This window comes from Monodelphis domestica, chromosome 7 (assembly GCF_027887165.1).
Source record: "Monodelphis domestica isolate mMonDom1 chromosome 7, mMonDom1.pri, whole genome shotgun sequence".
In the NCBI taxonomy this organism is placed as follows: domain Eukaryota; kingdom Metazoa; phylum Chordata; class Mammalia; order Didelphimorphia; family Didelphidae; genus Monodelphis; species Monodelphis domestica.
Genome location: NC_077233.1, coordinates 85,819,427 through 85,831,508, shown reverse-complemented (window position 1 = coordinate 85,831,508; position 12,082 = coordinate 85,819,427). Strand labels below are relative to the sequence as shown.

At 35.2% G+C, this 12,082-nt stretch overlaps 1 protein-coding gene across 5 annotated transcripts in view; it reads right to left on the bottom strand.

Annotated features, from left to right (window-relative positions):
- SFMBT1 (Scm like with four mbt domains 1) overlaps positions 1 to 12,082 on the bottom strand; it is a 197,890-nt gene that overhangs the window by 50,139 nt on the left and 135,669 nt on the right. For all 5 annotated transcript variants that reach the window (XM_056804891.1, XM_056804894.1, XM_056804893.1 and 2 more), the window contains exons 4-8: positions 10,805 to 11,045; positions 6,923 to 7,011; positions 5,139 to 5,385; positions 4,430 to 4,527; positions 3,570 to 3,671 (exon numbers count right to left, since the gene is read on the bottom strand). In XM_056804891.1, the coding sequence (XP_056660869.1) occupies positions 3,570 to 3,671; positions 4,430 to 4,527; positions 5,139 to 5,385; positions 6,923 to 7,011; positions 10,805 to 11,045 (777 nt within the window). The remainder of the gene's footprint in view (positions 1 to 3,569; positions 3,672 to 4,429; positions 4,528 to 5,138; positions 5,386 to 6,922; positions 7,012 to 10,804; positions 11,046 to 12,082) is intronic.

The following is a 12,082-nucleotide window of genomic DNA, read 5'->3' as shown; positions in this document are numbered from 1 at the left end:
TAATTCTCACATAGCATATTCTCTCCACATGCCCTATTTCAATTTGTCAATGTCTTGATTAAAATGTCACTCAGAAAAATTAATTTTTTTATTTTATATTCCAGATGTAGTCCATTCAGAGTAGAGTACAAAAAAGATTATTATCTCTTATTCTTAATATATGATGCTGAAAGGGGCAGAGTTAAGATGGCAGATTAGTAGCTGTGAAAGCTGAAACTGTTCTGACACTTCTTCCAAACCAAGTAATCTTTAAAAAAGTACCTCAAAATGACAGAAATCAAAAACCAATAGCAAGATGGAATATAGGGGCTCTCCCACTGAACATAAGTTGAAAGTAGGCAGAGAGAGTTGCTTTTCATAGGATAAGGGGGAACTGAAAGCAAAACTGCACGAAGAGGGGTGCTGGCTGACCACTTTTCCACCAGATTGCACCAGATTCCGCAATGGGGCATAGGCTAACTTTTGGATCCCGGGAAGTGGGCTATACCAATAGAAAAGCACCTCAAACCCACTCCTCAAAGTCTCAGACCCTGGTACCGGCCCATAGCGAGACCTGGAAGTCCATAGTACATGAATACCTAGCCCCAGGGCAAAATAGTTCACAGAGCTGATCCCTGCAAACCAGCAGAGGAAAAAGAATCAGCAAGCTTTCAAAATTCCCAGGCCATAGGCAAAAAAAGGATGGGAAATGAGCAAATAGCAAAATAAACATCAAACCATTGAAAATTTCTATGGTGACAGAGCAAAACACAGAATCAACTGCTTGGCTATACCGTTATAAAATATCTGAAGGTGGGGCAGCTAGCTGTGTTGCTCAGTGGCTAGAGATCCAAGCAATCACAAGCGAAACTTAAAAACAAAACAAGAGTTGATCTTAATATATAATGCTGGAGGCAGCTGGGTGGTTCAGTGGATTGAGAGACAGAAGGTCCTAGGTTCAAATCTGGCCTCAGACACTTCCCAGCTGTGTGACCCCAGGCAAGCCACTTAACCCCCATTGCCTAGCCCTTACTGCTCTTCTGCCTTGGAACCAATACACAGTATTCATTCTAAGATGGAAGGGAAGGCTTTAAAAAGAAATGCATATATATATAATGCTATTCTACAACCCTACCCCTTTGATTTTGTTACTTTGGAATATCTTAATTTTTTTCCAAAACTAGTCTCCAATCATAAAGGCCATCCCACTAAGTCTAGGAAAATAGATTAATTTACCTTTTTCTTTAAGCTCTCTAGTTCCCTTGTTTTTTATCCATATTGTGCAGTGCACGTATGAATAGATCATCTATGGCCACATGACTGAGCCTGTCTCTTTTCTTGAATATAATCTCTATAAATTGTTGGGTTTCTCTTCTGTGTTATCTAGTTTGAGAAACAGAAGTAGAAAACTTTCTTTCTCCCTTTCCATTTTCAGTGTAAAGCCTTTTCACTAAGATTCACAGGCTTTCAGCAATACATGTTTTATTTACCCTTTCTTATTCAGTGCACAATATCCCTATCCAAGAGCCCACCATTCCTCTATTTTACTGTGGTACAGAAATTTAAATTCTAATTTCTAATTCTAATACATTATATTCTCCTATCAGATTTCTCTCTTTTTTTAAATAACTATTTTCAGACTAAAGAAATTATTCCCTGGCCCACAAGTTTTTCAGCTTCTCTCCCAATACTTGATAATTTTTAGCAATGGTTTGTGGATTCCTTTATTTTCAGCCTCATATGTATCACTACTAGTTTGTAAGTCACCTGGTTTCACTACTTTAGCTTGATTAGCTTCATTAGGTATTCTATCACATTCTACTGATGTGTTCCTGCAACATGTGGCTATCTCCTCAATAGTCACCAACTAATAAAACCCAATTCACCACAACTCATCTCTTCTTCTTCTGACCAGTAATTGGTCATCTCTTTTCATGTCATCATTCCATAGCACAAAAGAAGCTCTTTCATCTCAAATAGGATAGTTTCCATTTTCCACAGGTAAAGCTTTATATTTTTAGCTAAAAATGTTCAGTAGTCCTTCTTCCCTAAATTCACAGTATCAAACCCTCCATTCACACCAGTTCTGGCAAAATTTAGGATTTCATTTCTCTTTTCAAATTTTCTTCCATTTTCTCTGTGAAATACTTCTTCCACTTAAAAAAACAAATGTAATTCTTCCTGATAATCTAGAGAAGGAAAAGGTATCCCTCCAGTCTTTTTACCTGCAACTGGTATAGAAAAGTTTAAAGCAAAAAAATAAAATAAAATAAATAAACAAACAACAAAAACACAACTACAACATAAACCAAAAGAATACAGGTTTTGGAGTGAGGATCAATAGCCAAAAATCTCAGATCTACAACTTGGTACCATGTGGTCTTAAGCCTCACTTCCTTGGTACTCTGTTTTTTCATTTACAAAATTAGATTAGACTACATGATCTCAAAGGTTCCAAAGGTCCCTTCTAGCTCTAAATCTATAACCTCTCAATAGGAGGAATCTGATCTTTGTGAAACAAAGCCACATGCTACTTTGTATATGTAGAAATACAGCAAAAGCAAGAACAGAATAGAGACTACCTGTAACTCACTGGTATAGGGAAATCTTGAATGAGGAAACTGCCTCTAACAGTTAGCACCTTCTCTGAAATGTAATCTTAAAGAACTGCCTAGAAGCACTGAGAAAGCAAATGACTTGCGTAGGGACTTGAACCCAGGTCTTACTGGACCAGAAGCTAGACCTCAATCTACTGCCTTTCAATAACAACAATAGTCATAATAGTAATAAAATGATATTGTGGCAAAAGGTTGTGTCAGCATCACTTAATTTTATAGCTAGAGAATAATGGGGAGGTTACATGATATATCTATGATTATACATCTAGTAAGGGAAAAGAGAGAATGTGAACACAGGTCTTCTAAAACTGCTAACCCACTGTTTTTTCCCTAATCATGGTATACTTTATGTTAATGTAAAATTCTGCCACCCTTCCAAACTCTCCATGCTGAGTCTCCTTTTATAGATTTGGCATATTTTATCCTATATGACATTTGCTCAGCTGTTTGTGATCCACAATTAGCAATTCCTGGAAAAGCTTTAATACAAACAGAAGCTATCCTCAATTGTTATGTGACAAGATCTCCAATGTCTAATTTCTGGCCAGTTTTTGCTATTTACTTTTTTTCCTCTCTCCTCTGTACTATATCCTCAGATGTGGCCTCCTCCTCTTCCTCCTCTCTGTGACCATCTCACTGCTTCTGAGTTGATAATCAAGCTACTTTGTGGGACTTATAAGACTTCTGTGACTAAGCATCATTATTGTATAATTTGAGTTAGCTAATCTCAAGAATTTTGTATGTTACCAGCATTAAAATAGTAAACTTAACAGGTAGGGTCTCATGACAATTAAATAAAATTAAAATTATTTTCCCTCTGAAGTTGGTCAGATGACCACAAAGTCCTAAAGTTTCTGATAAGGAAAAGTGCATTCCCCTGATTTGTGACATTTACTGAAACAAAAGACTCTGAGTGACCTGCTACCAACCTCTGACATGAAGGGAGGTAAACTTAAGGAAAATTCTTTTTACCTTCACAATTGTAGCAGGAGAAATTGCAAAAGGAGCCAAGGGGTCTAATGCTTCCAATTTCATGTTTACAGAGAACGTGTGATGATCAATCACTGGTTTATCCTGGAAGGAAAATACCATATCAAAATAAGGACAAAAGATACTAAGATCTCTTGCTTAATTTTTCAAATGTCTGGTAGCTTCAATATTAATTTTTTAGATAATCTCAGGCTTATGTGAAATAATTTTGCTATAATTGTTCAATCTTCTAATAAAATTGAGTTAGCTAATCCACCTTCTGTCCTAGGGAACAATTCAAAAGACTAAACCAAAGAAATAAATATTTTAAATATATTCATGCAATCTATCACGTGAAATTAAAAAGGGAAATTTAGAGGAAGGAGAGACAGGGAACATGACGCAAACACTTAATACACACCTTAACCTAGAGCTATTTAGCTAATGATGCAATTTTTAAAAAGGTAAAAAGATAAAAATAAATTACCTAAGATGTTTTATTTTTTTTTAATTAAGCCCCTACCTTCTGTCTTAGAATCAATATTGTGTATTGGTTCCAAGGAAGAAGAGTGGTAAGGGCTAGGTAATGAGGGTTAAGTGATTTCCCCAGGGTCACACAGCTAAGAAGTATCTGGGGTCATATTTGAACCCAAGACCTCCTGTCTCTAGGCATGGCTCTCAATTCACTGAGCCACCCAGATGCCCCCTACCTAAGATGTTTTAAAGTCATATAAATGGATGATGAAAGTCAAAACTACTATAATAAATATTTTTCAAAATTTCTTTTACAGATACATATCTCCCATAACCACTTGCTATTTACTATTTTATTGTTAGAACAATATCTTTAAAGTTTTTTTTACCTTAAATAAGTCAGATGGTATCACTGATTCTTCTTCTTCCTCTTTAATTTTGGTTAAGATCTCCTGCCACTCTGCCTCATTTTTCAAATGTCTAATGGCTTCAGCAAAAAACAAAATGGAAGCATAATGAACATAATAAAATTGTTCAAATATCACAAATGGGGAATTACTTTCCAGTGACAAGTGTTAGTCTAAAGTAATCCCTAAAAAACCTACTCCCAAAACACACCTAAAGAACTTGTTACTTATTTTTAATACTTTTGACTAATAATAATCCTACTATTGGCTGAGGAGTTAAGCCTAAGTAGAGAATAAAAAATAAGCTGACTGTAACAAGACGATGCCCTATCACTATCTAATTTTAAACATAGTGCAATAACTGAAGTACTCATTTAAAAATACAGGTCATGACAAGGCTTAGTACTTCATGACTCCCACTTATTTGAACCCCTCACTTCTAAGTTTTACTTCAATTTGGTGATCCTAAACTAGCACTACAAATTACAAATGGTAAGGGGGCTTAGAAATAATGAAACTGGAAAATTAAGATATAAAATCATAAAATTTGCATTTTTACAGCTCTATAAATTAATGATATTCACTATATGTACTGAGGGGAGCTTCCACAACACATGAGAACATGATAAATCATTAATCTCTTCAATATAATCTATTCATATGAAATATCTTCTTAAAAGTTGTTCTTTACCTGTTGGAGGTTGAAGTTCATATCCTTGCTGAGATGCCCAACCAACTTGATGAAGGAATGGATCTAGGTAAAATAACCACTGTTCAAACTGGGCAGAATTCTCCAGACCTTCATAGTGCAACTTCAACCTTCCCCCAATATTATCTGCCACATTAACAATCCAAGTGCTTAAAGAATCTTGGAAATTTTGACATTCCAGTCTAGAGCCTGGTGCAATGAGATCCAAAGGATTCTTCCCTTTATGAAGCTGCAAGTAAAAAAAGGGAAGCAAGGAAATAAGAGAACAACAAACAACAAAAGTAACAATCACATAAATTTGGATAAAAAAATGTCAAATATGTAGTATAAAGGAGGCCTATAAATGATTTTAACATGAGTTTAAGAATTATTTTAGTCATGCATTAACAAGAGACCCAGAATAAGACATCTAGTGTTCTGGATAGAGAGAAATTTTGAAAAGAACTGAACAACAATCTCAGAAAATAAGAAGGCACAGCTGGTCTGCAATCTAAACTAGGAGAAAGACTATCCACAGAGCTAGAGGAGCTAAAAGATCCATCAATATATTTAAGTAAAGTTTAGAAGTTACTGCCTAAAACCCTATGCGTTCTTTTACATTTTTGCTTATTACATACAAGGTGATAGTATGCTATAGATGACTAATCAAACCAAAAACCAAGTTCAAGAGAACTCTGCATGTGACATTACTTGATTGCAGTCAGGAAGGTTTTTAGTTATACTATTAAAAAAGGAAAAGCTTAACTGTCTTCTCGGTTATCAATTATGAAATCACCAAAGACAGGAAGTTCTCTTCAAAATTTATGGTTTAATCTCTTTTAAATACCAAATATTACATTTATTTTTCTCAGTATGTATTACTATTTCCACTTAAAACTACTTATCTACACATACAAAGTGTTTATAACCAATAGAAGAAGTAAGAAATTATCAAGGAAAAAAATCACTAAAGCAAGGTGCTTTGAAAATGGTAATAAAGTAAACCATACAATCCAGAAAGATGATCTGGAACTAAGAAAAGAATACCCTCTTGTAAAAATAACTGCTGTCAAACACAATGAAAGAAAAAGAGGGAAATTACACTTTGAACATGAAAAATAACCCAGAGATACCTAGTTCCACATGTATGCCATAGAGAATGGATTAGTAGTTTCACTGATATGAGGAAGTCCTGGCTAAGGAAAACTCCCTTGATTGATATAGGTTAACACCTTCTCTGAAACTGGCAGTCTTGGAATTGACTAGGATGCCTGAGGTAGGCACTGAGAAGTTGGTACTCTTGCCCTGTATTAACATCCATCAACTATGTCAGAATCACTTCTGCTACATTTTATGCATGTAAACCTGGATACATCACTTTCCTTGCTGGGTCTCAGTTTCCTCTTTTGTAAAATGAAGGAGACAAACTAGAAAAACATTTTTGGCAGTCTAAAACCACCCAGAAAAACAATTTGGCACAGCTGATAGAGAAACTTCCTGGAAATCAAGGAGATGTGGGTTCAAGTTTTGCTCCTGATTCAAACTGTCTGTGACCTTTAGCAAGTCTCTTAACTGCAGTGCCTCCAGGCAACTCTAAAAAACCACAAGTTGCAGAACAGGTGCCAACTGAAATCACAGAACCAGTGGTTCTTCCCCAACCCCTCCAAAAATTGGAGACACCCAGAGAAGTTAAATGAGTATCTTCATACAAAAAAAAGTTAACAAAAAATATTACTATGATTTCATGTAAGTTTTTCCACATTGTTTCTTTTGACATCAACACTCACGCCCTCTAGCAGGTTAGAAGGTGCAGTGCATGCTCCCTTCAGAGTCTCCCGTAAGAATTCATTACAATCAGAAATCTTGTCCTTGATACCTAAATGGGAAAATAAATGGATAACAATTATTCCCCTAGTCAAAAACAAACCATATATAAACTTAACTTCTTTAAATTCTTAAATAATATTTTGAAGACTATTATTTGTTATTTAAAGATCTACTAAGATAGTAAGACATCTATTTTTCTTTGTAGAGTTCACCAAAGACAGAATTCAATTCCTCATTTGGATACATGGAAATAATGCTCATCAGCCTAATGAAGGCTGCACATATCTTTTATTTTTTAACTTAAAAAAATGTTTTTCCATGGTTACATGATTCTTGTCTCCCTCCCTTCTTCACTCCCCGCTCCCAGGGTTGATAAGCAATTTTACAGGGTTATACATTGCATATATCATTTTAAAATATTTTATTTCCCAACTACATGTACTAACAATTTTCAATATACGTTTTATGAAATTACATGATCCAAATTGTCTCTCAGCCTCCTTTTCCTCCCCACTCTTGAAGATGGTAAGCAATTTTATCTGGAGTTCTGCGTGTATTATCAAAGGCTACATATATCATTAAGTGCAAGGTTGGTCAATTCCCTCTTTACAGCCAATCCAACTAAGGAATCAATCAATCAACATATATTAAGCACCTATAAATGTGTCAGGCATTGTTAGAAAACCAAAAGAGGTAAAAGACAGTCCTTATCCTCAAGAAACTTACAATTATGGGGGAGACAACCAACAAATAAATATATACAAAACAAACTATATATAGGATAAATAAGAAATAATTAACAGAGGAAAGACACTAGAAGTAAGAGGGGCTAGAAAAGATTTCCTGTAAAAGATGGATTTTAGCTAGGACTTATAGGAAGCCAAAAAAAGCATTAGGCAGAGTTGAGGCAGGAGAGAAATACAAAGAAAATGAGATAGGCATCTTGTTTGTGGAACAGCAAGGGTGCCAGTCACTGGATCAAAAATAGCATGGTGAAGAGTCAAGCATAAGAAGGCTTCTAGAAATGTAGAATTACGCTAGGCTATGAAGGGGCTTTGAATGCCAAAAAGAGTATTAAATCCTAGAGGCAAAAAGGAGCCAATGGAGTTTATTAGTAAGATAGAGGTGAGATCAGACTTACATTTAAAAGAAAATAATTTTGGCAACTAAACAGTCTATAGGTTGGAGGTACAGGGAGTCTTGAGACAGGCAGAACAACCACCAGGCAACTATAATACCCAAGGTTTGAGGTGATGAGAGTCTGTACCTTCAGCAGTAGTAGTATTAGAGGAAAGGAAAAAAGGCATATTTGAGAGATGTGGCAGAGGTAAATTGATAGAGCTTGACAACAATTGGACACGGAGGATAAAAGACTATAAGGCATCAAGGATAACTGTAGTAAGTCTGAGGAAACTGGAAGAATGGTGTTCTCTGCAGTAATAATGAAGTTTTGAAGTGTGAGATGTTTGGGGGGGAAAGGGGAGATGAGCTCCAGTTGGACATGTTGAGTTTAAGATGTCTACTGGACATCTAGTTTGAGATATCTGAAAACCGGTTGGAGATTTGTGATTGGTGGAAATGGGTAGGATAGGTAGATTTAAGAATCAGAGAGTAATTTATAGGAGGGCACTGTTTCTGCTGAACTGGACTCATCAGTAATTAAATCCAAAGGAGTTGATGAGATCAGCAAGTGAAGTAATACAGAGGAAAATGAAACTCCTACAGTAAGAGAATATAATCTGGAAATGGATCCAGAAAGGAGACAAAAGTAATAATTAGATAGAAAAAAAGAACTAGGAGAGAGTGATATCCTGAAAACCTGGGGAGAAGAAAATATCAAGAAGAAAAGAGTAATCAAAAGTACCAAGTGAGGTGCAGGAGAATGATGACTGAGAAAAGGCCTTTGGATTTGGCAACTAAGATATCAATGGTCATTTTGGAGAAAGCAGTTTTTCTGGAAAGACAAGGTCAAGAAGCTGGATTATAAAAGATTAAGAAGAGAACAGAAGAGGAGAAAGGAGAAGTACCTAAGGTAGATAGCTTTTTGGAGTTCAGCTACAAAGAGCAGAAGATATAAAGGGTGATAGATTGAAAACATAAATTGAGGGAAGTTTTCAGAACAGGACACGGTATATCTGTAGGCAGCAGAGAATAAACCAGTAAACAAGATGAGATATAAAATAACTGACAGTATGGATGACAATGAGCAATCTGATGGATACAGGATGGAACAGGATCATTTAAACAGGTAGAGAGATTCACTATGGTAAGAAGTCAAGCCACTTCATCAGAGGGGAAGGAGGATAGAGTGGCAGAAGGCACCAGAGTGATAAAAGATGAAGAAGAAGCAGCTCATGGCAAACTGCCTCAATTTTTTTCTGTAAAACATGCGGCAACATTCTCAGCTGAGAGAGGGGAGAAGAGGAGCCACAGGAACTCTGAGGAGAAATGAAAAGGTTTGGAAGAAGCACTGTGGACAGTGTGATAGTTCTATATGGAAAAGTACAGAAAAATTGCCCAACACTACTTAGGGTCTAATTGAAGTTATACAATAAATTTGAAGTGGTCTCAGTCAGAACAACCCTATGATTTCCTCCACCTTTCGCTCATGTGAAGGAGAAAAGGTAATAAATGGTGGGAGTGATCCAAGGCTTGCCAATGCATAATTGGAAATATGATAAGGGAGCTAGGGATTCAAGCGAGGACAATGTAGATTTGATCTGTTACAAAGGGGTCAAGATGGGGCAAAAAGGAGAGACTAGCTAGTACAAGGATGATGTCCTAGAAGAGAACTGAGGGGTTAAAAGATTGGAAGTCAAAAGAAAGGAATGATTTATGAGATTTTGAGTTAAGAAATTCAAGGACTTGGTGACTATCAGGATACAGAAGTAAAATAGGGAATAATAAATCCCCTGGAACATGGCAGTCAAAGGATAGTTATAGCCTACATTTTAAATGTAAGTAAAGAATTATTTAGAAGTATTAGAATTCATTTTACTTGTCTTTATATTTCTAATTTTGACTTGTAAGCTTTGATTTCTTCCTTCCAGTAAAGTGCTCCTCCTACATTTATTTACAAATAATACTATTTATCTTGGAACCAAAGATCAAGGGCTGGAAGATATCAGAATCTATCTAGTCTAACTTAATTATTTTAAAGATAATGAAACTGAGACTAAAAGAGGTTAAGTAAATAATGGTAGTGGGCAAATACCAGTAGGTATTCAGCAATCTTACCTATGCCAATAATACTAAAAAAAAATCATAAAGTAAAGAAGCCTTTGGGAAGTCTAAATAGATGTCACAATTTTTCCTAGAAGGAAACAGCTTGAGGACCTCAGTAAAAACCTACTATTTAATCTTATTACATGGGCAGTTTGGGCAAGATTAACAATTTGGTTTAAGAAACACAAAAATTAGATTCGAAGCATGAAATCACAAGGGAGGAAAGAACTGAGAAATAATAGCTAGGAATTCTACAGGAACCACAAACAAAACATAAAAGGCCCCAAAGCACAGCAATTGAGAGCCATTAGTGTAGGAGCAATCAACATAACATGCCCCAAAGGCACTCACTATATTACCAAAGAATACAATGGATGTCCCTAATTATGACCCTGAGAAAAGGTTAAGTAGCATCTAATATTATATGCTTAATAAAAATAAGGGGGAAATTATATATTTTAAAAATATTTTCTTTCAAAATGGTTTTTAAAAAGAAACTGTTGTGGCCTTTTAATATTTATCTGGAAAACTCTTAACCAGACCTGAGCTTCCAGAAGTCCCAGAGAGCCACAGTTTTGCTAAAATACTATTGCATCCTACAGGGAATTTTCTATTACCTTCAGGTGCTTTGAGAATCTTCTTATTCTGCTCACACCAACCTATGGAGTGTAAATCAGCTGTCCTGATATCACACCAGAAATCTGCCTTTCGGTCCTCTCCATAGCCATCATAACGCAACAAGAGTAACTGCCCACATGTGGTGATGATGGTAGCAACCCAGTAAATTTCATGGTCAGATTTTACTGCAACCTCTAGTTTCATGCCAGGAGCAAATCCATTCTGGAGACTTGTGTCCACCTGAATGAGAAAACTCAATAACCATCAAACCATCCATGGCAGACAAAAATATTCTTATGAATAATATTTCCTTTCCAAAAAAAGTCTTTAAACATATAAGCCTTAAACAAAATGTTATAAAAAACAGAACAAAAATTAAAATCCTAACATTCTGTAAGTAGATCAAAACAGGAGTGGTAATACTTTCAGAAAAATGAAATATTTTACCCACAGGAGGATATGATTACAGAAACCTTATTTCTACTAAGTATGTAAATCACTAAACTTTTGTAGACCCTATGAGTTTCCTAATTGTCTCCTATTACTCAATATGTCAAGCATTTGTGCATTAAGTTCAGAAAAGTTAAATCATCTACCCAAGTTTCCTCAGCTAGTAAGACCAGATCCTTCGAAAAATCAGGTGTTAGCTAGATAACTAGATGAATAGAGATAAAATCCTTATAGCTGGTTAGTATATACTGGCAACTATTCAATCCATTTTGTTCCTCAATAAATTTTTAAAATTTGACTTCATCAAGTATTGCTAGAAAATGAGCTGAAACAAATATTTCTATCATATACGTTATTTCTACTATCACATATACTCATATGTGATATTCACATGATGCATTTGAACACATTCTATGTAAGTATAAAAGAATAATTAAGCTTTTTATATTTGCTTCTTTCTCATGAACCCAACTAATTAAAATAAGTGTAAGTTCAGATAGCCACTAGGGGGGGCTCAACTGCTTTATTAACTGATGAGACACAAAACTAAATCACATATGCCCTTGGAATATGCAATTTTAATAAGAAAATTCCAAAAAGGATATATATTTTGTATGTATGTTAATATAAACAAAACAGTGAGAAAAAGCCCAGAAGAGGGCAAGTCTATATGAAAATATATTAAAAACAAGAACTTCAGACTGCAAAACAAAAGACTAAAAGAATATAATAAAAATTTATTAAAAACATGATATAAATAATATGGTCACTGTTTTGTTTACCAAATCTCAGCATGAGAAAAAGTAGATATATTCTGATATTTAAAA